Source organism: Erithacus rubecula, assembly GCF_903797595.1.
Source record: "Erithacus rubecula genome assembly, chromosome: Z".
Lineage (NCBI taxonomy): Eukaryota > Metazoa > Chordata > Aves > Passeriformes > Muscicapidae > Erithacus > Erithacus rubecula.
Genome location: NC_136661.1, coordinates 23,375,493 through 23,399,173, shown reverse-complemented (window position 1 = coordinate 23,399,173; position 23,681 = coordinate 23,375,493). Strand labels below are relative to the sequence as shown.

General features: G+C 44.2%; 3 protein-coding genes across 3 annotated transcripts in view; 1 reads left to right on the top strand and 2 right to left on the bottom strand.

Moving 5' to 3' along the window:
* Nucleotides 1-169: 169 nt before the first annotated feature.
* Nucleotides 170-14,370, top strand: ARHGEF39 (Rho guanine nucleotide exchange factor 39). Its single transcript, XM_079330299.1, has 11 exons — nt 170-513; nt 1,177-1,262; nt 2,542-2,719; nt 3,649-3,743; nt 4,135-4,255; nt 5,262-5,380; nt 7,031-7,101; nt 8,832-8,960; nt 12,576-12,805; nt 13,609-13,697; nt 13,873-14,370. The coding sequence occupies exons 3-11, from the start codon at nt 2,579-2,581 to the stop codon at nt 13,886-13,888; spliced, it is 1,011 nt and encodes a 336-aa protein (XP_079186425.1). The 5' UTR covers nt 170-513; nt 1,177-1,262; nt 2,542-2,578; the 3' UTR covers nt 13,889-14,370.
* A 1,014-nt stretch (nt 14,371-15,384) lies between these two features.
* MRPL17 (mitochondrial ribosomal protein L17) lies at nt 15,385-16,377 on the bottom strand. Its single transcript, XM_079330301.1, has 3 exons — nt 16,155-16,377; nt 15,963-16,031; nt 15,385-15,892 (listed from the first exon to the last, which is right to left on the bottom strand). Exons 1-3 carry the CDS (start codon nt 16,326-16,328, stop codon nt 15,629-15,631), a joined length of 507 nt encoding a protein of 168 aa, XP_079186427.1. The 5' UTR covers nt 16,329-16,377; the 3' UTR covers nt 15,385-15,628.
* Nucleotides 16,378-18,611: 2,234 nt separating this feature from the next.
* Nucleotides 18,612-23,681, bottom strand: part of CCBE1 (collagen and calcium binding EGF domains 1) — a 96,297-nt gene continuing 91,227 nt past the window's right edge. The window contains exon 11 of the mRNA XM_079330628.1: nt 18,612-22,522. Coding sequence (XP_079186754.1) covers nt 22,289-22,522 — 234 coding nt within the window. The 3' untranslated portion in view covers nt 18,612-22,288. The remainder of the gene's footprint in view (nt 22,523-23,681) is intronic.

The window sequence follows — 23,681 nt, the reverse complement described above, 5'->3', positions numbered from 1 at the left end:
GACCGCCCCGGGACCGCCCGGCGGGGCGGGGCCCCGTTTGAACGCGGGGCGGCGGCACCGGCAGGTAACGGGCGGCGGGGGCGGCGTGGCGCCAGGGCCGGGGCCAGAACCAGAACCAGAACCAGAACCAGAACCAGAACCAGGACCAGGACCAGGACCAGGACTGCGACCGGTGTCGGTGTCCCGATCTCCACCCATGGAAAGGTTCCAGGCAGGATGAACCCCTGAGCAGCTCAGCTTGACTTCGGTGGTAGCCGCATTCCGGTCACAAGGCTCAGCTGCATGACCCGTAAAGATCCCTTTGGCTAAATTAGTCCCTGATTCCACCAAGTATTTCCTGAATTCATGAAAAACATTTGGTTAACGTCTAGAAGTGTTTTTCAGCGTGCTCATGGGTTTTTAATTTTTTTTTTTCCCTTTCTTTTTCCTGGAAGCATTTATTTCTTTAAAACATATTTAATATGACTTGATAATGAAATTTGACTTGATAATGAGTAAAATGCGCCATTTTTGGTCAAGAAAAACATTCTGTTCGATCCTGCAAGACTTTTAACAGATCTTTTCTCTGTCTCTGCTGAAAAAATGTAATAGCCTTGGTTTTGACTGATTCAAAATACAATTCCCTGCAGCACAGGGAATTGAAGGAAGGATAGGTGCATATTTTACTTTCAATATTAACTCCTGCAGTATTTACTCCTTTACTTCTCAGGCTGGCTGAGGACTGGCTGTGGGTTCCAGAGTTTCTCCCTTTTCCTTCCACTTTCTCTTATCTCACAGTGTGGAATGTGGGGCCGTTGGAGCTGACCCACCCTCTGCTTACACTCCTGAGACCAAGAGAGGCTGTGTTGCAATAAGAAGAGGGGATTTTTTGAGGGTACTCAAAAAATTTAGAAATGGTGAAGGGGATTCTCCTAATGGTGCATTATAAGGAAGTTAACAGTAGTAGAGGATGTTCAGTGGTTTCTGAATGTGAACTGGGGAGAAGCAGGCTGGAGCAGTTCTGCGACTTGTAGGTGAAGTGTTTTCTAGTGTTCCCACAGGCTGCAGACATTCCTCACCCTGAGGAACTGGCACAGAATATACTGTGCAATAATGGGAGTGTTGAACCTCTTTATGTGAACAGCAGATGGTCAAACCTGGAATAACTTGTTTGTTTTAATTATTGTGTGTTAAAAGAAATTGCTCTGCAAAATGAAAATCTTGACTGCACTCTACCTGGGCTAGAGGCGATCTGCGAATGGCAGCATTTTAATCCATTACTGGTGAGTATTTTGCAACTCTCCTTGAATAGAATCATGAATGATTTGGGTTGGAAGGTATCTTAAAGACCATCTCCTTCCAACAGCCTGCAAATCCCTAGAACATCTTTCACACACAGGGTTGTTCGGGGCCCCATCCAGGCTGGCTTTGAACACTTCAGGGGAGGACTAATGCTTGAGGTGGTGCTCCTGCAGTGCTGCTTCTCTGTCCACGCCAGATCTGCCCTGTTTGACCAAGATGTGGTCTTGGCTAGGCTAGTTGTTGTGCTGTAAGTGAATATGAGAGTAAACCTCTGGAGAAGCTGCTGCTACTATAAAACACTACATGTACCCCTCAGCTCTCGGGACTTTTGGCAACTCATTAAATGAGTCCTGGTACTTGTCTCATATGAAACTTTTGATTCAGACATTGATCAACGTATCTGAAATATCTCTGGAAGATGGTGTTTGACAAATCTCCTCTATGATGACTCATCTTTCTGTATTAGTGTATCTTGTCCATGTGGGAAACAGAACTTCCCAGAGGCAACCCAGCTCCCAGCGACACTGCAACTTGTTGCTGGGGCAAGTGTGCAACAGCCTGCCCTGCCTTCTCATCAAAAGAATAGTATCTAGCTTCTACTTGGCTGAAACATGCCTCTTTTCTCTGAGTGTGATAAACAAAGTTTCTCTGTGCAACAAAATCATGACACTGTGGCATAGCAGGAGCATAGCTGGTACAATTTACAGCAGTTGCTCGGCCTCTCTCACCTCCAGAAGCACAAAATACAGTTAGAAAATAACAATGCAAACCACTTGTTTCTTAGTAACCTCAATCAGAAAACAAGCAAGAGTGTGCTCTTTTTTGCTGTGGTAGCGGGGAAGTCCTGCTACATTCCCCCTGCAAGACAAATCTTAGGGTTATTTTCTTCTCCTATCCACAGTACCTCTTCCACCCACAAACTTGCTTGAGTTTAACAAGAATTTCACACAAAGAATGGGAAGGGCAAAGCACAGGAAGCAGTGGTTTGCATGTGGGATTGTACACTGAGGTTTACTTACAGGTGTATCTTCATGTACCATTCTTGCTTTCACAGTCTTGTCTCTCTAATGGTGTTCCTCTGTTTGATGCAGGGCCTCTGTGTCCACAGGAGGGAATGCAGAAGGAAACTGTTAATAATGGTTGCTGGCAACCAACTTTCCTTATTTCTTAGGAAAGTTTTACAAGGGTTTTTAGCTCAGAATCCTACGCTGTGATGTGGGTTATTCTTTTCTTGTGTGTCCATCTTGCTTGGCTCTCCAGGATCCTTTATCTCCCTGTGTATCAACCCTGACTTGCCATGAGTGCCTCATCCCTGCCATTTGGAGCAAACATTGTGGAAGACCAGCGGGCTCGGTGGGAGAGGAAGCGCAGCAGGACAGCCAAGGAACTGCTGGAAACAGAGTACAAATACCTTGAGCAGCTGGATTTGGTGCTCACAGTGAGTATTTCTACCCCTTCTGATATGTCGGTGTCTTCAGACAGCACAAACTTATTTGTGTTGTCATAGGGAAAGGTCAAGAGCAAGACTTTGGTACATCCCTAATGCCTGGGACACCTGCTGTGGCTAAAATGTTTTTTTTTGTTTTTTCTTTCACCTGCTCTGTAGTATTCAGTAGCTCATGGGTTTGGATTTTTTGCCTTGGTCTGTACACAGACATAAATCTTGTAAGTTTTGATTAAACAGGGAGCTCCCTGTAAGATGCCCGAGATGTATGAACTATAGGGACACAAACAAGAAAAAAATTATGGACAAGGTGGTGAAAAACAGATGCATTGGAGGATACTGAAATAGACTCTTTTCAGTGCTGTAGCACTGTTCCATGTGTTTACAGTTATGGTGACAACTACAAGTAAGGCTTACATCTGATGCTGGGTATCTTAGGTAGACAGTCACAATATTGTATATCTTTCCAAGCCAAAGAGTGTTCAGGCTGCAACTTCTGGTTTCTGCTCTGTGCCACAAGTGGCCTTTGAGTGACCTCAGAAGTTAATAACCTTCATAGTCTTCCAGTACTTAAAGGGAGCTTACAAAAAAGAGAGAGTGACTTTTTACATAGGCACATAGTAACGGGACAAGGAGGAATTATTTTGAATGGAAAGACAGTAGGTTTAGATCAGATGTTAGGAAGATGTTATTTACTGTGAGGGTGATGAGGCATGGGCACAGATGGCCCAGAGAAGCTGTGGATGTCCCATCCCTGGAAGTGACCAGTCAATTTGGATGGGGCTTAGAAGGTGTCTCTGACCAGGCTGGAACTAGTTTGTCTTTAAGATCCTTTGTAATCCAAACCATTCCGTGATTCTGTGGTGATTTGTGAATATTACCTGTTTGATTTTTTTTTCTTTCTTTTTCCCCCCTCTGCTTAGTACTTTGTGACAATTTTGAAGGCCAAAGGGACGCTGAAACCTGCTGTGCTGGAAACAATATTTGGACCCCTGGAGCCCTTATATTCAGCCAGCCAGTAAGTGGACACAGGATGCAATTAGTGTAATTATACTGTGAAGACTATGTTGATGAGAAAATAAGATTTGGGGAAATAAGGCTAACACCTTGTAAAACAGGCATTGACTCCTAGCACTGATAGCCTTGGTGGCACAGGAGGTGTCCCCAGGGAACTCCTGATCTGTATCACATGCCTAAATTCCCTAGACACCCAGTCACTGGACAGTGGTTTAAGCTCAGTAAGTCTGCTCCACAATGTGTGCTGTGGCTTACTCTGACCTCCAAGCACAAATTTGGCATAGAAAGTGGATATGAGGTGAAGAATGGTAAAGGCAGGTCAGCAAAGGAGTGAAAGGAGCTGTGAAAATCAGTAATGTATCCCTCACAAGCTATCTTTGCTCTCTGTGCAGTGTTCTGTCACTTCACCTGGAGAAAGGGAATCTGGCACCAGGACTTGAAAATTTTTGTCAGAGTCTGGATCTTTATGGCCACTATGCTGAGAATTTGGAGCAGGCAAATAAAACCTTGAAGGTAAATATCTGTTTTAGGCTTCATATAGTTTCTCTTTTTCATTCTTTGGAGCTGCCACGTCCTTCCATTTGCCTTCTGTTTCTGGAGACATCAGTACTCTTACTTTTTCTGGGCTGACAAAATCCAGGCTTTCATCTACAATAAAATGGTGAAAACTTCTCTACTTATTTAGAGCTTCAAATTTCTGATGCTTTTTTTCAGGTGTTTATGTATGTATGTGCATATGGTGAGCACTGTGTTTTCTGTATTTATATTTCTGTATATTTCTAAAACAGAGTTCTGTATTTACTCCCACTCCTTCCTAACTGGCAAGCCTAGAGAGTTTTCAGGCTTTCACTATGACACAGTGATGTCTCTCTAGGAATTATCAGGTATCCTAGTCTTTCCCACTACCACCAATCCTAGTAGTGAGATTTCCTTTTCCTTCATTTTTTTTTCTATGTTGAAAACAATTTTTTCTTTCCCACCTATGTCTTCAAAATACAACCTATTTTAAAGAAATTTCTGAAGAATGAATATTTATTCTGAAGTCCTGATAACTGTATCTGGGATTAAAACCACTCAAGTCCCAGTTTTGTCTGTGCTCATTCCCAGATGCAGAATGTACTGAGCTGTTTTCCCCCTCTATTCTTTGTATGCATGTATTAATTCTTTTGATTTTCCAAGAGAGAAAAAACATTTTGAATACTTGTTTTAAGGTGATGGGAGTACAGATCTGCATTGCTTTTTCTTGAAAGGCATGGCAAAAAGCCACAAGCGCACTCTTTGTTTTCCTAACTGGGCCAACCTTCTCTTCAATTCCATGTATGGAGAGGATTTATTTCTATTACTACTGGAATGGATGATCAAGAGAAAGGGAATGGCTTGCCCACAGCCACAAAAGAAGTTGATGTTTGTGGGACTGGAGTCCTAAACTCCAAGGTGAAGTGTTCCAAGCTGTGGTACAGACTAGGGCACATAGTTTTCCTGCAGTCTCAAAGCAATATCCCTTTTTTGCTGCACACAGGAGCAAGTGAGGAAAAATAAGTCATTCCGGCGATTTAAGAAACTCCAGGAGAGTCGACCTCAGTTTCAAGGGAGGGAATTAGAGGATCTGCTTGCTTTGCCCCTGCAGAGGCTGCACCAGTAAGTAAGCAATTGAGAGTCTTCAAGGGATTAGCATAAGAAGGGAAAAAGGAATATGACAGTCTTTGCTGCTATGAAAGGGAAAGTTACCTATTGTGTCTTAAAGTCAGAGTACAGAGACAGCAAGAAACAGACCTGAGGATGTGCCTGTAAATCATGTACATGTGATGCAGGAAGGTAGTTTTGTTTAGCCCTGGCTCCTTCCTCTAGCTCTTGGGTAGAGTTGGAGGCTTTCTGCTGTCTTGGTAAGCTGATGAAGTTTGGCTCTGAATGAAAGCAAGCTGATTGAAATGCTGCAGAAATGGTTTGTCTCTGCCATGCTTTTGCTCAATTTTTGTGCAGATTGCTGACCTGAAGCAATCTGTGGCTCTTGTAGATTGATGCTTTTGGAGAGAAATGAGATTAATGAATATAGGAGAGCTTCTCTTTCCTCTCTGGTAATCAGGGCCATACACTTTGCTCAGATTTGATGCCTATCACATTTGTCTGAGCCCAGACAGATCCACTCAGGATTGCTGCATCTCCATCTTGAGGCACCAAGCCTTCCAGTTTTCAAGAAATGTTTAAGCGACATCATTGGACACATATGATTTTTAGGGCTGTCCTAAAAATGCAGAGGCATGAATTGGACTTGGTGGTCCTTGTGGATGCCTTCCAGCTCAGGGTATTTTACGATCATCTCCCCTTTGAAGAGACAAATTAACTGCTTGAGGAGAGTGCTGCATGCACTCATGGGCAGCCCATTCTTGGGGTGTGTGGGTAATAAAGGTGCCCAGACTCTGCTGCTTTAGACCCAGTTTTAACCTTAACCATGATCTTATTTACACACTAAAATAAATTTGACATATTGAAAACCTTGTTTGTTTGAAAATAAGTTGGAGACATCATACCGCAGTCTTTCATGTAACTTTATGCAATGTTTTGATCAACTTGGCAGAAGTAAACATTAAGCTGATTGGTGGGCTTTTACTGTAATTCTTTGGATACTTTTTTAAAATTGAAAAACAGCAGTATAGTTGTTGCTGTACAACTGTTTAGAAAAATGTGAGCTTTTTGATAGAAGGTCTAATTTTTTCATTAATCAGCTCTATCATATTCAAATTTCTTTAAAACTCTGGTAACGTATGCATTCGGTCATATGATTTCTGCCAGTTTGTGAATCTGTTAAGTTCCTTCTTTTTGACTTTAAAGGCAGAAAACATTTGCAGAGATCTTATCCTCTCCAGTAAAAACTGGAAAGTAAAAAAGAGAAAGGTCCTAGTTCTTCTAGAAATGCCTTTATTTTCTTGTGTGGGCAGGAAACATCATATGAATGCCACCATTCATATACTATTGAAAGTAGATAATTCAAAGAGAAATATGTTGCTTATTGATGGCATGTTTATGTGAATTCTGAGCAAGCCTCATGATCTTAAATGATTCATGAGTCTGCTTCTATTGGAACCCCAGGAAAAGCCAAAGGTTTGCAGATGTACAAAATACTTGTGTTATTTCAGTTGAGACACTTGATGATGAAATGAATATGAATGAAGTGTGACCAAAACTGCTTTGTTAGGCTTACTCTGTCTCCCAGCTCAGTGCTGTTGCTAACAGGAGGTGGTGCTGCTGTTCCTGGTGTCTTGTGAACTAAACTTGCTCTCTCCACCTCAGGTACAAGCATTTCTTCAGAGATCTGCTGGAGAACACCACCCCAGACACTGCTGAGAACCAGAAACTTGCAAGTATGATTCCACCTGTAGATGCTGGCCCTTGGATCAATGATACACTCCTTGCTAAGAATACTTTGACTCCCACCTACTGCCTGCTTCCAAAGGGGAAAAAAAAATCTTCCTCTCTCTCTCTCTCTCTCTGGGGTTCTAGGGGATAACTATTTTCCTTCTCCATCTTGTTCAGATATATCTGAGAATACATTAGGAATACAAATATAAAGAACTGCCTGTGAAAATGGCCTGATAGGTTGGAGAAATGGCATCTCTGTGGTTTTTTTTTTTTTTAAACTCTGCTGCTTGTGAGGTGCTGGAACAGGTAGATCAAGGAATTTGTTTATGCCTGGAAGAGTTCAAGGTCAGGCTGGATATAGTCCTGAGTAATGGGATGTATTTGAAGGTGTCCCTGCCCATGCAGCTGGGTTAGAACAAGATGATCTTTAAGGCTCCTTCCAACCCAAACAATTCTCTGACTTTCTTGGCCACATGCTTCAATTTTCTAGGAAATTCCATGTCCTTCATGCTGTATCCTGAGGTGTTCCCAGGGCAGGGTCAGTCCTGTTTAATATCTTTATTGAGGATCCAGGTGAGGGAATCAAGAGCACCCTTAGGCAGTTTGCAGATGGCACCAAGTTCAGTGGAGTGCTGATCTGCTGGAGAGCAGGAAGGCTCTGCAGAGGGATCTGGGCAGGTTAGATTCATGGGCTGAGACCAATTTTATGAGGTTTAACAAGGCCAATTTTCAGGTCCTGTCCCTGGGTCACAGCACCCCCAGGCAGTGCCACAGGCTGGGACAGAGTGGCTGGAAAGCTGCTGGGAGGGAAAGGCCCTGGGGGTGCTGATCCACAGCAGCTGAACATGAGCCAGGGTGTGCCCAGGTGATCAAGAAGGCCAAGGACATCCTGAATGTGTCAGCAATAATGTGGCCAACAGGACTAGGGAAGTGATTATTCCTCTGTGCTCAGCACTAGTGAGGTCACATCTCAAATCCCATGTCCAGTTTTGAGCCCTTCACTGCAGGTGACACCCTGAGGTGCTGGAATGAGTTCAGAAAAAGGGAACAGAGCTGGGGAAGGGCCTGGAGCACAAGTCCTGTGAGATGTGGCTGAGGGAGCTGGGGGTGTTTAGTTGGGATAAAAGGGGTGACCTGATCTCTCTTTAAAAGTACCTGAAAGGAGGATGTGGCCAGCTGGGAATTGGCCTCTTCTCCCAGGTAACAAGCAACAGGATGAGAGGAAATGGCCTCAAGCTGTGCCAGGGAAAGTTCAGGGTGGACACTGGTTGTTAAACACTGGAATGAAATGCCCAGGGAAGAGGTAGAGTCATTGGCTCTGAAAACATTCAAAAAATGACATTCAGTGCATAGTCCACTTGACAAGGTGGTGTTCAGTCCTAGGTTGAACTCAATGATCTCAATAGTCTTTTCCAATCTAAATGATTCTGTGGATTTTACAAGCACCACTCATGGGGCATTTTCTTGTTTTTGCTTCCAAATCCAGGAAATTATTCCTCTCTCTGATGTTTCATTGGCAAATGTTTTCTAGAACTGCAGAATTGTTGGTTGGAAAGAGGCCTCTGGAGTTGATCTAGTCCAGTCTATCACAGAAATTCCTGAATAAAGCTGTTGTTGATACTTGGTTGAAAACTTTTCTTCTTAATTTCATATTGTCATTTCTTAGCAAGTTGTGTAAGGTGAAATATATATTCATTTGCAATAACTTCAGATTATGCTGCTAAAATTTCAGAGACTGTGAAATCTGTTTGTGAGGTGTCTCACTGGGTCCAAGACATCTTTGATAAGAGAGAGAACTCCTTGCAGCTACTTCGGGTTCAGAAACTGCTCAAAGGACAAAAGACTCAGGTTCTGACTCCAGGTGAGTCTTACTGACATCTCTGTTTTTCTTCTGCTGTGCTGAGATACGTGGACATTTGTTCTCCTTCATCTCTGACTGAACTCACACTAACCAGTTCTCCCCTTCTGCCCAGATTGTGGTGGTGGTGGTGGTGGTAAAGGAATGTGACTACTAATTCAAGTTGTTGGTTTTTTTTTAATATTAAGAATTTTTGAGCAAGGATAAGCAAGACCTTAATTGCCTGACATTCAGATAGGAGAAGCTGATGACACATAGTTAGAAAGTTAGGAAGATCAGGAGTGTAAGTCCTTGGTGGGAATAAAAGACAGACACTAAATTATTTTGGCAGAGTGTAAGTAGTGGTATTATCCCTACTCCATTGCAGGAACCATAGATTCCTGAGTGTCAAGGGCACAAGAACTGTGTTGTTGTTTACATTAAGCTACAAGATTAATGGCATTATGCTCACACCCTTCATATGAAGAATTTTCTTTTATCTGCATGGTTAAACTGAGCCAGAAATCACTGTATTTGTGTTGATAGCTGAGATAGATAAAGCCACAGCCACTGGTATGTAAGAACATTTAAATGCCTAACAGGTCTCTTATGTGCCTGGGTGCTTTCCATACCCAGACCACACTCTGAGCTATGTATGAAATATTGTGAGAAATGTGCCCAGTCTGGGCAAATATAAAATTGAAAATTGGTTGAAAGTCACTCACCTCTGCTATTGTAGAGATTATCCAGGCACAGTGCTGCAGCTGGAGAGGAGTGTTAAAGTCACTGTGTGTGAAGGTCTCTAAGACAAGAACCTCCATGTACTCATGAATGTGGTTGTAATTAACACATGGATTTTGGATGAAAAAACTTTCTCCACTGGGATGGAGAAAGACTCAGAAGGGTAAAACTGAGGAAGCTCATAGGCTGAGCTAAAGACAGTTTAACAAGTAAAGCAAAAGCTGTTCATGCAAACAAAGCCATGCAAGAAATTCATCCACCACTTGCCCAGGGTAGGGAGGTGTTCAGCTGTTCCAAGGAAAGGGCTCTGGCCAGGGCTCTACCATACATTGTGGTTTTCTGGTAAGACAAGAGACATCACTTTAAAACTCCCCCTTTCCTTCTTCTTTCCCCAGCATAACAGCCTGAACATGATGCCATATGATATAAAATGGCCCTTTGGGGATTTCAGACCAGCTGTCCCAGCTGTGACCCTTCCCACATTCATGTGCACTCCCAGCCCCCTCACTTGTGGCTTGAGGAGCAGAAAATGATGCTGAGCAGTGCTTACACAGCAATAAACAAAAAGATCCCTGTGTTATCAATGGTGTTTTCAGTGCAAATCCAAAACAACCACATACCAGCTACTATGGGAAAAATTAACTCTATCCTAACCAAACCAGCACAGGTAGAACAAATGTTACTGATCAGAGGTTATTCTCAAAGATTCTTGGTCAATGGGAAAACGAATTTATAATTCTCTTTCCTGTTCTTAGAATCCTTTTGGTGCTGCCAGGTGAAAGGGAGGTAACACAGGTGTGCTCTGCTTATACTGAGCAGAAGCATGTGTGGGGCTGCCTGGGGACACTTGGGCTAGTGTGTAAGTAAAAAGGCAAATCAGTTATTCTGATCAATATTAGAACTAACTTTAGAACTAATAAGATAACACCATGAAAACAAATAAATAAACACCCCAAAACAGTTTCACTAGACCAGAGATGGCCATTGTTTGAAAGTGTTTGGTTCACTCATTATTTTGGTCTCTGAAAATTCTGAGACATAGTAGGATGAGTGTTGAGGGTGAGTAAAGGCATTTCCATTATCTAGGACAGAGAACTCTGACAGTCATGTTTTCTATTGGCGGGAGTTACATAGTTATCATTGGATATGAGAAGCAGAAATGTAAGAGGCAGCTGGGGCTTGTTTTGGCCAGCTTTCCAGAAGCAAGATAGCTTTTGCAGGACAGTTAAGATTGTGTCCTATTGCCAGGAAGGAATAGGAGACAAAACAAAAGGCTGTAGATTCAGAAAAAGGGGGGAGTGTTGTACATGGGTATCTCACATTTGCCAGTGTCTCTGAGATGTCCTGCTCCCAGTGAGGAGACCCTGCTTTTCTTGCTGCCTTCCGTATCTGGGGCAAATACAGTATCAGCCAGAACTGCATCCTTAACTGAGGACATCGCTCTCTTATCCAGAGCTTCCCCAGGGATATTTTCTTGCCCTTCTTTCACAACAGATTCCTAGAACTTGTACACCTGGGAATCCTGGACCTGGAATCTTGGATCTCTATTGCAAGACTTTCAGTATAGTCCAGGTCAGATTGTTCGCCTGTGAGTGTGATCACAGCAAACCCTGAGGAAAACAGCTCCCAGTCCAGCCCCATGCTTCTGACACCTTCCTCCCTTTTTATTTATTTATTTATATTTTTAAAATCTGGATTGATTCCTGCACCTCACCCTTCTCCTCCTCAGTTTCTTATTCAGATAAGAGGAGTGGTTCCAGTGGAATAAGCTAAGCAAGAATTTACTTGCTTCTTTGTTTTGTGACTAGCATTCTAATAAGACACAATCTATAATGATAACAACACACTGGGTTTTTTTTTTTTTTCTTTTTTAAAAGGTATTTAATAGCTCATGGAGAAGCTAAGGCATGAAAGAGTGGCTCAAATTCCCTAGCAGATGTTTTCTAAACAAGATCAGGTGGCAATACCTTGTTATGGCTGTGCATTTTTATAAATAATCTTACTGCCAGGTGTCCTCGTAATTCCCATGAGTTGATGTCTATCTTCCACAATAATCTTAGTAAAAAGTCCTGCTTTAATTATTTCATTATTATTTTTTTTTAATTGCTGCTTACAGCTAGGCTTATCAAATTGTTTTGATTATTTTCCTCCTGCTTTCTTTTCCTCTTGTTTTATCACAATTAATTTTACAGGTGGATAACATTGGACTCTTCTGCAAGACAGGTGGATAAGGTTGCCTATTCAGACCTTTCTTGTTTTCTATCTTTCATGCCTTCTCTTTAGAACAGTAACCTGCAATCTGTAATCTCTTGGCTACTGTAGGGCTGTATATAGTTAGAAGACCTGTGAAATATAGTTTTGGTTTGTTTTGAGGAGGTTTTTTGCATTTATTTATTTAATTAGCACACACAAATAAAACAAGGAAAAAAATGGTAAGTTTTCAAAGCTGAAGCTAGCTTTTTATACCAGTAATGACAAACACCTGGGCAACACTGTTTAAAATAGTTTGTGTTGTGTTTTCTGAAAGCTTATGTTAATTCAAAGGTATGTATACTGTTCTCAAACCGTGCTTTTGTTCTGTTCACTTTAAACTTGCATATGATAATGCAACCTTAATTAACATAGCAGATCTAGAACAACTTCAGCTGCTCCTCATACACTAAACGTTTTGGGCTGGTCACAGCTTCTGCACACGTGTTATCCATGTGTTATCCGTGCTGTTGGGCTGGACCCAGCTGTCATCCAGTGCCTTCTAGTGGCTGGAATTGATGCAGAACACGGCAGCCTACAAGGGTGGCGCACCCTGTGTTCCTGTTTGTCTCATTACTACCTTTACTTTTTTATTCCTGCCTGCCCTCCCTGATATCTCACAGCTGTCCCTGTTTCTGGCATGCCCAGGGCGCTGGTATATCCGGGAAGGCTGGCTTTTGGTGGTGCCTTCCAAGGGAGAAGAGCTGAAGCGCAGAATGTTCTTCCTGTTCTCCGATATCCTCGTTGCAGCGAAGCCCTGCCACCCACTGCACCTGCTGAACTCCAACAAGCTGTCCTGCCAGGCTGTCTACCCGCTCCACCAGTGCTCAGTGGATAAAGTGTTTGGCCACACATGGAGCCAGGGAGGGCTCCTCAGTGTAAGTATTCCCACCTGCGACAGGCAGACCTGGAAGCAGGTCTCCAGCTGTCTCAGCAGCAGTGGGACCAAAGTGATGGCAGTGGTGACAAAATGCAGTGGGAAAGTCTGAGTTAGGACAACCCTTCCCTTCTCGAGTGATTTGGGTACTTTTCCTTTCATGGCATGGAGCCTCCTGCACACTCTGGGGTTATGGGCTGCTTCACTTAGCTCAGGTAAGGAGGCTCCACTAGGACTTGACATGCCCTCATCAGAGCCACAGGTTTGGAGGGCAGCCCCACAGCCATGTGACAATGAATCTATAGCATTACTGATTATAGAAAATGTGTAGAAAAACAGTTAATAAGATGTGGATGTTATTACAATAGATATTGTGCTTCTAACTCCCTGAGAGCTGCAGATTCCTTGACAGAGACCAGTGTCTTCTGTAGGGGTTTCAAGGTCTGTTCTTCCAAGGTTGCACCTGAGGCTGTGTTAGCTCTTTTCTTGTGAGCTATGACAAAAAACTCACCCCTACAGACAGTTTGGAATATATCAGAAAACTGGAGGATGAGCTGCTGAGAATTTTAATTGCTCGCCTCCAAATAGGTCAAAGTGAGCTGTCAACTGCTACTGGAAACAATGGACAAGACTGGCAGTTCTGTACTGCACTGCCTCTGGCTTTGCCCAATATTAACGCTAAATTTTTCTGTCTGGGAAGGAAAAGGATGAAAATCAGCATGCAGTGACTGAATTCAGTGGTGATAATTTTCCTTTTACTGCAGTTGCTGCCTTGGGATGCCACAGATTCTGTTTGTCTTTCAGCTCTCCTTTCCACACAAGACACTGCTGTTGATGTCCAGCAACCAACAAGAGATCAATGACTGGTACCGGAGTCTCAAAGCTGCAGTCAGGTGGGCATCCATGTTCCAGACACAGAAAAGGACAGGACATAAAAGTGACCACTGGACCCATGTGTGGTTATAAGGGTGATGGAGGTGGCCTGATGCTGGCAGCCAGGACACAAGGGAATAATATGGACAAATTTCCCATATTGACTGTGACTCTCCCCTTTGTTTTCCTCCACAGGAAGCTGAAAGCCTGACCAACCTGAGTGCAAGACAGATGAGCAGGACAACCGCCCTCACGGCAGAAGCTTCCACATCTTATAAAATGTTCAGGGACACTTAGTAGCACTAAATTGAGAACGCTACACACCGTGTTTGTGAGATAACGAATACTTTGCTAGCCACCCTAATGTTCATAGATACCGCAGAAAAAACATTTGTACATAAAAAAAAAAGTATCAAGGATTTTCCCCAATTTAGCTTAGAAACTTCCAGCTTTCTTGCACTTTAGTAAATTCATTATTAACTTAAGGTCAAGTAGATGAGAACGTGACTTGTTTTCCCTCATGAAATGTGTTTTTAAAGGTATTTTTGTATTTTGTTAAAGCCTCACCATGGACTTCTAATAAAGTGGAAGCTGTGCAGCAGTTTGATTCAGTAAACAGCTATGTGAATGTGGTCAACTGCAAAGAGAACAATTTCAAGTTTATGGCAAACACAAAGTCTGTCTGAACACTGACCATGTAGCAGTTTAACTGTTTTTTCTTCTTCCTTAAGCAGTACCACCCATCTTTAATTTCTCACTGGGGGTTATTAAAACAGTACTGGTATTATGTGAGAGAAGTGTCTCAAAGAGAGAATACATAATGGGGGTTCTTTGTCTTTCCATACAATTAGCTTGCTACACAGGGCCACTTCTTTAAATCTCTAAAGTCTGTGAAACTTGAGAGGAAGAAATGCAACAAGGTTTAGGAAGCTACATTGCTCCACTGGGTAAGGCTAGGCCAGGTGTTCTTGAAGTCCTTTATAACTTTCTATTCACAGTATCCTGTGATTCTACATTTGGATTAATTTTTATTTTTTTCACTTCAAAGTTACAGTTAGGACTTTCAAGTTTCAGGCACTAGCTGCGCCTGAAATTAAAGACAAAGTGAACAATTTAAGATTATTATTGCTCAGTAGCAATAACAATCACTGAGAAAGTTCTGCTACTCCCCCTTTTTGTTCTAAGTTATACAGAGATGTCCTGCAATCCTGCCTCTCAAGCAGGGTTGTCTGCAAAGCTCTTGCTAGATTACTATGACTTGTGCCTATGTTACCACTTCATAAGACAAGTTTCTCTGGTTATCTCTTTATAGTACTTAGCTCAGTGTTACCATCCTATTTGCACTCAGTGCTTTTTAAACAGTACAAGTATCTTCTCACCAAACTTCCCACCTGAAACACTGAACACTGACTCCTAGAACACACTTAGCAAACCTGTTTTTCTGGAATAAGCTATGAGTCAGGGACTGTTTATGTAGCACATTAGGAAGAATTGCTTCACAGAAAGGGTAAACAGACATGAATCAGCTACCCAGGAGGCAGTGGAGTTATGGTCTTCGGAGTTGTTAAGATAAAGCTTGGATGTGGCACTAAGTGCCATCATGGTCTGATTGACATGGTGGTGTTTGGTCAGAGGTTGGATTTGATAATTTCAGAGGTCTTTTCTGATCTAAATTATTCTCCGAATACAACTCAAACGCAAGCAAACCAGCTTTCTGAACAAAGTTTATTTACACAGAAAATATCAATCATCAGGGCTCCTAGCTTGATTTCCTTCTCCTGCTGAGTCTCCATTCAAACCACTGGAAGCAGCCAGCAAACTCAGCCCTCGCTATGGTAGCTTCCATCACCCTGCAGCTCTCCTGCCACACCTTCCCTCCCGTGCCCCAGGCCGGCACCGGGGCTGGGGCACGGGCAGCTCCCTCGGAGCCCGCTCGGGGCACAGGGGCACCCTAGACCGGGGAGCCCCGGGCGGCGGCCGCCCGCTGCGCGTCCTGCCGGTAGCCCTTGAGCAGCTGGTTCAGCAGCGTCTTGTCCGAGTCGCGGCGCGGGCGGACGAGCGGCGGGAGCGGGTTCCCCTTCAGCTCGATCACCGCCATCTTAGCGCGGTCCAGCCCGTCCCGGTTGGGGATCTGCAGCAGCCGCGTGTAGCTGCCGGGGTGCGGCTGGAAGCGGGGCGCCAGCACCTTGAACAGCTTGTGGACGAGGTCCTTCTCCTGCGGGGCGGCACGCTCAGCCCCGGCTCGGCGGCGGGCCGGGGCGGCTGCGGGGCCGGGGAGTACTTACGGTCAGCCAGAAATCCGCCATGCGCATGGCGCGCTCGTCCTTGTCTCCCCGCTTGGCGTAGTCGATGAGCTGCGGGGAGGAAGGAGGCGGCAGGTGAGGAAGGAGGCGGCGGGTGAGGAAGGAGATGGCGGGTCAGGGTACCTCAGCCGCCCGCCGTCCCCCGGCCCGGCCCGGCCCGGCGCTGCCGCTCACCCGCTCGGCGTAGCCGCGCATCTCGTCGGCCCGCGCCCAGGGCGTCTCGATGCGCTCATGGCGCACCAGCGCTGTCACCAGGTTCCGCAGCAGGTCCAGGCGCGACCGCGGGCTGAGCCCGAACCGCCGGTACACGCGGCCATGCGAGATGGCGGCCGCCACCGACAGCCGCATCCCGCCGCCCGCCCGCCCCGGCTGCCGCCGCCGCCGCCGCCGCCGCCTCCCGGCAGCACCCGCGCGCCGCGCAGCGCGCCGGGAAATGTAGTCACCGCCGCAGAGTCCCGGGCCGGGCCGGGCTGGAAAGGCGCCGCGGCGGGACAGCTGCTCCAGCAGGACCGTCCTGGAGCACGCGGCACAGGAATGCGTCCATGCGGGTCTTGAGTACCGCGGATAAGGCAGACTCCGCAGCCTCTCCGGGAAACCTGTTTCATTAAATAAATTCTTTCCCCTGTTCATGTGGAGCTTCCCGCGCACCGGTTTCTGTCCTTTTGTTCAGCTCGGCAGCGCTGAGCAGAGCCCGGTCCGTGCTCCGACCCCTCCCTGCAGACACTGATGAGGTCCCTCTCAGTCATCTCCTCGGGAGGCTGAACATGCCGAGCTCCGGCAGCCTTTTCTCATCAGAGATTACTCCAGCCGCTTAATTGCTTTCGCCGCCCTCCGCTGGACCCGCTCCAGGGTCTCTCCAGGTCTCCCTTGCGCTCGGAGCCCTGACCGGGACGCGGCTCCCCATGCTGAGTAGAGGGACACGATCACCTCGCCCTGCTGGCGCTGCTCTGCCTCACGGCGCGTACCGGGACAGGGAGCCGGGACAGGGAGCCGGGACAGGGAGCCGGGACAGGGAGCCGGGACAGACCCGGCGGAGCGGGGAGGTGCAAGCTGGAGCGAAGGAGCCGCACTGCGGCGATCCAGTGTCACGGGGGCCCTCTGTTAGTTCTTTTTAAAACTATCGGATGTAAGTTAATTAAGCAGGCAGATTTTAAAATGTCTGTCTTTAATACACTGCCGTGTAACTGGTTACTGGTCATACGACTACCATCTGGCTTTCCCCAAATGCGCACATCAAGTACTGAGATTCTGCTTTCCATGAATTCTTGACATGTCAAGAACATGAGTTCTGTTCTGTCACCCTCATACAACCACGGGACAATACTACTAGCAGGATCCCCAGTACAACTGAGAGCTCTTCTACCTTTTCATTCCTAGATCTGCTAACCACAGTTTTTTGCCTTTAACATATTGCTTCTACTGTCGACTTTCTAAAACTGAAGGCAGTTGTTACTGTGACTATTCCAGCTTCTTTCTTTCTTTTCCTTCCTTCCTTCCTTCCTTCCTTCCTTCCTTCCTTCCTTCCTTCCTTCCTTCCTTCCTTCCTTCCTTCCTTCCTTCCTTCCTTCCTTCATTTTCCTTCTTTCTTCCTTCCTTCCTTCCTTCCTTCCTTCCTTCCTTCCTTCCTTCCTTCTTCCTTCCTTCCTTCCTTCCTTCCTTCCTTCCTTCCTTCCTCCTTCCTTCCTTCCGTCCTCCCTTCCTTCCTTCCCTCCTCCCTCCCTTCCTTCCTTCCTTCCTTCCTTCCTTCCTTCCTTCCTTCCTTCCTTCCTTCCTTCCTTCCTTCCTTCCTTCCTTCCTTCCTTCCTTCCTTCCTTCCTTCCTTCCTCCTTCCTTCCTTCCTGCCTTCCTTCCTTCCTTCCTTCCTTCCTTCCTTCCTTTCCTTCCTTCCTTCCTTCCTTCCTTCCTTCCTTCCTTCCTTCCTTCCTTCCTTCCTTCCTTCCTTCCTTCCTTTTTCTTTCCTTCTCTTTCTCACCCTCTTTCTTTCTCTCTCCCTTCTTCCCTTCCTTTTCTTCCCCGTCCCGTCATATTTTGCTATGATTTATAGATACTTTTCATTTTACTTTGTTTACACATTTACCCGCAAATGGGGGGTCCTGGATCCTGGCGGTGGAGTGGGATCCTGCCAGGGATGACGGCCGGTTTGTGCAGGCAGCGTGGGCTCTGCGAGGGAGGAAGGGGCGAGATGGGCTCCTCGCTGCCCTCACCTGTCAGACACAGCCCGCACGACGCTCCTGGGGCCGCCTATGTGTTATTTCCCGTTTTCCCCCGTTACTGGTGGCGGGATTCCATAGAGCTCCGGGTCCCTGTATCCCATCCCCGGGCTGTGCAGAAGCTGCAGCCCGGGGTGGGGCTGCTGGACTCAGCCTCATGTAGCCCTGGTGAGGCACAGGAGCCACCATCCATCCACAGAGCAGTGGTGGCTGTGAGCTTTATTCTCACAAAGACTGAAACCCACCCTAGCTTGCAAGAGCTCGTGCTTCAGAGTCAAAGAACTATGGCAGTGTTGTTCAGCTCCAAGAAAAGTGCTAGAAGGCAGCGCCAGGAAACTTCCTGCCATCTGTTTCTTCCAGCTAACCTCACTGTCTTGCAGAGAAAGAGCAATGTGTAACAAAAAAGCAGCTACCAACAGAGTAAGAAAAAATATCTTTGTTATTATGAATACATCATAAAATCACAGTCATCTTATACACATTTTAGTATTTCATATATAAATAAAGTGAACAGTATAGTTATTGGAATGTGTAAAAGGAACAAACATATGGATTTTTTAAAATGTGAAATTAACAGAGAATTGGTCCCCATCCCACATTTTGTTGCTGCTCTGGGACTTGATGCATTAACTCTGAAATGCTTCTAGGCAGAAGGCTGTGCAAGCTGTGATGCTAACTGTAACTCCAGGCATTACCCTGATTCCATTTACAGTCAATTTTCCTCTCATTTTCCTAATTTAGCCTGACTATATGGCAATTCTTGTGAGTCAGAACCACAGCTTCGCAAGAAAGATTAAACCTTTATGTACTTGGCACAGTGTACATTTTACATGATTCATGATTTTGTTAAACCTATTAGCAATCAGAATTTTCTCATCACTACACACTTTTGCAAATGTTCCCATTAAATATATTTCTAATATTAATAAAATAACAAATTCTTTATTATCCTTCTGCTTATAATTTGATGTCTTAACATCAAAATAATATTTCTTTCTAATAAAATTATACATACCATTTATATGAAACAAAGTTGTCATGTGCATGAGCCTGGTAATGAGACTAGCCATGAGTGTAGAAGTTTCTACTTTCTTGTTTTGGATTATTGGGAGAGTTTGTTGGTTTTGGAGCCACAGAGTAATAAATAATTTGCAAGGTAATAACTCCTCTGGCCACCACTAACAAAACTTAACATTGGAATCTTTATGTGTTTACCCCGAAATCTGAATGAAATATTGATGATACAATGTTTTATGAGTTATCACACAGGTAATGAGAAAAGAGAAAATTCCATACAAAGATCTTGGCTGGACGCAGACTGAAGGCTGACCCTTCCAGCCAGCTGTGCTCAGAGGGACTCTCCCTGCTGCAGGAATTCCTATGTCATGCTGGGTGGTCTTTGCCATAGTGTCCCCTCCTTGCTGCTGTGACTCCAGCAGTTTTGAGAGTAAGGACAAGAGCAACCCCAAGAAACACAGTCTGTCATATTTTTTTAAAGTACTGTGAAAGCCAATGATGTCAGCTCCAGAAAGTGAAATCACTGAGGTTTCCATTCAGGAAGACATGTAAACATGTGCTATGTTTATGTTTATGAATCTGTAGGACAACTTGCTATACTTACAGTGAAATATGTATTTTATCTGCTTTTCTGGTCCAGTCTCAGAATAGCTCTTCCCCAGGCACTTGGACACAGCAGGGCAGTTGTCACCTCTCCCTGAGTTTGATGATCAAACTGTGGGAACTTCTTGTTTAGCACGTGCCTCTATTTGGAAAAGCAGAACTTAGAATTAAAATAAGTGCCTTTTTTAGAATACATCACCTTGTGGGCAGCAGGCAATAGAATTTAGTTTATATGTAGGAAGTGACTCATCTAACGTAAGTTAGATCATTCAGTATCTGATGGTAAAAAACCTGCAGCCACTTATTCTCTAGTGGGAACCAGCCCAATACAGCAGGGTGCAGTGGTAAGCAAATGCAAGGGTTCCATAATTTGCCAGATTAAAAAATACAATTTGACATTTAACAAATTAAATTAAAATTGTGTATTCATAAATGATATAATTTATACTCAGTTGCCTGCTTGAAATTAAGAAAATAAGATACAAATGCCTCAGTTCATGTTATTGTTGAGGTTTTTCCAGCCTGCTGCATATAAGACCATCCCTCTTTTGGACACAGGTACCTTCCTTAAGTCTCTCTTAGTATGTGATTCACAAGATTACTTGGATCTGCAACTGCTGGCAGAGCTCCTCCCAGACAGGGGAGAAGCCCAAGGACCACAGGGTTAGATTACTATAATTTTTTTCAGCTATCCCCACACCTTAGGTATTGCTTTGTAAATACTGATACAGATATAATGTGAAAAGAAATACAGAACACTCATGTTCTTAAAAGCTAATGCCCTGGCTTGTGGCTTAGTGGCAGTGAGACATTGGGAAATGGCCATAGGAATGAACACATCCTCTTAAGACAATACACAGAAGTTATAGAAAAGTCTAGGCAGCCAACTGTTTATGCAACATGACCTGTACTGATGCTGTCTGGATTACACCAACTATCTTTTGGCCTAGAGAATATGGAAGGGAATCCAAAATTTAACATATTACCTGGAAAGGCCCTTCTTATATTTCTACCTGTTTATTCTACTGGAACATGCAAGCCCTGAAAAACATGGCAAAGTAAAAACTTTTTCTTTGCATTTGTGACATGGACACTACTGAACACTAAACATACTGTAGAAGTAGCAGCTACACAGACACAACATTGACATTTTGTGCTTAATATACTCCTTTATAATCTAAGCATGGCAAAGTCCTCAGCAGCTGGGGTAATCCAAAAGAAATGGCAACATACATCATCCATGAGGTATGGTATAACTTGTGCATCCAATTTTCCAGTGTAAATAAAGGGCACTCCCTTTTATCCCCATTCACAAGTATAGGATCCCATGTGCAGTACCTCACCTTAGCCATCCTCGTACCAGTTCAAATGTTTAGTCATGTGCACTCCTGCACCTACTCACACTCCTCACACACCCAGCCAACATGCTGCCACTCTGTGTTCCAGTTTGGTGAAAGCCATTAAGGTTGGTCTCATGCAGCAGAGGAACAAATCAGGTGGAAGCTCTTTGCAAACATGAGGCCTCTCTCTGGTCTTGATTTCACTCAGACTTCCAGAACTTCAGCAAGGTAGGCATGCATCTGCAGGGGGTCAGAACCTGACTCTTTCTGCAAGGCTGGGGTATATTCTGTTCTTGCCAATAAGCCTGCTTGATTCACTTGGTTTCCTGCTTTAAACATCCCCTTTATCTTGCTTATCATTGTGTAATGTGTCCAACATGAATGTGTTGAGAAAGCAAACTGGCCTCCACACTGAACAGTGGGCAATGGTAAAGAAAATTAGTGTTTGTGTGTGTCCTAAAGTAGTTTGGGACACACACATATTTTGACTCTCTCTGAACATTACTCTAGCAACACAAAGCCAAATAATTTCCTGATCAAGCAGCAGCACCCTTGTTTAACCCTTCAATGTACTTTTTTTGCCTTTCTCTGCCTTGATGAGGCATAATAGAGGACATGTCTCACAGATGGCCTCTGCTAAGAAACAGGGATCTAGTTCTCACACTCCCCTAAACCTGGGGACAGTAGCTGAAGACTTGAGTTCAGTGGTATAATTTATTTGCATTCATAAAGTAACTGTGGACCAAGACATTCTTTATCAACATCATTCAGGGATGATGTTCAGCTAACCCTCTCTCCCTGGCAAAATTTTTGTACTGGGTCATTTGGACTAGAATGCAAAGTAGGCAGATGGAATGCTGTGATCTGTGTTGTTAGCTAGAGCATGCCTTAATCATATTATATGCTAAGAAGGCTTTTTTGATAGTCTAGGTACAATGCACAGTGCAGGCTTGGCATTTTTGCAAGGAGGCTACCATGAACCAGGAAAGCTACAGCACAGGCAGCATGGTTCAGGAAAAGCAGAAAGAAAAATGGGAATATATATATATGCAAATATATATATATATATATTTATTACATTGTCAGTGCATTTTATATTGAAGAATTATAAAGAGGCTTTGTTTTTCAGTAGGAATAGCTAAGGATGGTCTGCCTTCTGTATCCTGGCGTTTCTGGATGTTGCCTGTGGTTTGTAGTCTTCTCCAGATCCAAAATCTACTGTGTCGTGATAGTTTGTGAATTCCTGAGGTAATGGAAACTCTTCTGTTGATGAATGAGTCCTGTGTCCAAACACTCTCTCCTGCAGCTCAGCAATGTCGTTTCTGATGTCTGCCATCATCAGCAGCAGGAAATCGAATGAACCCGGTGGGCCCTGCAGTCACAAGGCACTGCCATTAATAACAACACAGCTCACTCTTACAGTTTTCAAACTGGCCAATAGAATTACTCCTGCAGGGGTTGTTCAGTAAAATTCTGCTTTGTATCAATTGCCAAAAGCTAATGGTCTGGTTTTTAACCAACTTTGATCAGGAAACAATTTTCAGAAGAATCAAATGTTTTTGCAGACAGAGCCTATATTTACAAGATGATCAGCCCTTTTGTCACTTAACAATTTCTTTGCTTCACAAGACTATCTTGAGACCTCATGGGAATAGAGGAGATTAATCTTGGTTTCTTGTCTTCTTGGTTATTAAACTGACAAAAATTACATTCTTAAAATGATTAATCAACAAATTCTTTTAAGAGTGCTATTATTTGTCAAGCATCTTTTCAATATGGTAATCTCACTGCTGTCCATCATTTACTAAAAGTATTGGTAGCTACAATGTAGAGATATCTGATTTTAGAAAATCATTATTTCTTTTTAGCTGACTTCACACAGTAAAAGAAACTATTTAATACTGAGCACACCCTGCTGGGCACAGTCTTAAAAATAAACTCTGCCAATGAGAAAATGCCGTAAGTAAATTAATAGAATCATAAAGTGGTTTAGGTTGGAAGAGACCTTAAAGACCGTGTAGTTCCAGCACTTCTGCCATGGGCAGGGACAGTTTTCATTAGACCAGGCTGCTCAGTGCCCCATCCTGCTTGGCCTTAAGCCCTTGCAGGGATGGGGCATCCACAGCTTCTCTTGGCAGCCTGCACCAGTGTCTCACCACCCTCCCAGTAAAGAATATCCTAATATCCTAATAAATATCTAATATCTAATTTGAACCTGCCTTCTTCCAGTTTGAAGCCATTCCTTTGTCCTATCACTACGTGCCCTTGTGAATAGTCCCTCTCCATCTTCCTTGTGGATTCCCTTCAGGTACTGAAAGGCTGCTAATAGGTCACCCTGAAGCCTTCTATTTTCCAGGCTGAAAAATCCCAACTCTCTCAGCCTTTCCTCATAGGAGAGTTGCTCCAGCCCTCTAATCAACTTGGTGGCCTCCTTTGGACTTGCTTCAACAGATTCATGTCCTTTCTGTGCTGAGGACCCCAGAGTTTTTTAAACAAGTTCATCTGAAAACAGATTGTCAATACTCATTCCT

Excerpts from the sequence above, each read along its gene's own strand:
- MRPL17 (XM_079330301.1), bottom strand. The coding sequence starts at position 16,328 with ATGCGGCTGTCGGTGGCGGCCGCCATCTCGCATGGCCGCGTGTACCGG. Across the intron at positions 16,032-16,154 it reads TGCGCGGCTACGCCGAGCGG|CTCATCGACTACGCCAAGCG; the intron begins GTGAGCGGCAGC and ends TCCTCCCCGCAG. Across the intron at positions 15,893-15,962 it reads TGGCGGATTTCTGGCTGACC|GAGAAGGACCTCGTCCACAA; the intron begins GTAAGTACTCCC and ends GCCGCCCCGCAG.
- ARHGEF39 (XM_079330299.1), top strand. The coding sequence starts at position 2,579 with ATGAGTGCCTCATCCCTGCCATTTGGAGCAAACATTGTGGAAGACCAG. Across the intron at positions 3,744-4,134 it reads CCCTTATATTCAGCCAGCCA|TGTTCTGTCACTTCACCTGG; the intron begins GTAAGTGGACAC and ends CTCTCTGTGCAG. Across the intron at positions 8,961-12,575 it reads GACTCAGGTTCTGACTCCAG|GGCGCTGGTATATCCGGGAA; the intron begins GTGAGTCTTACT and ends TGGCATGCCCAG.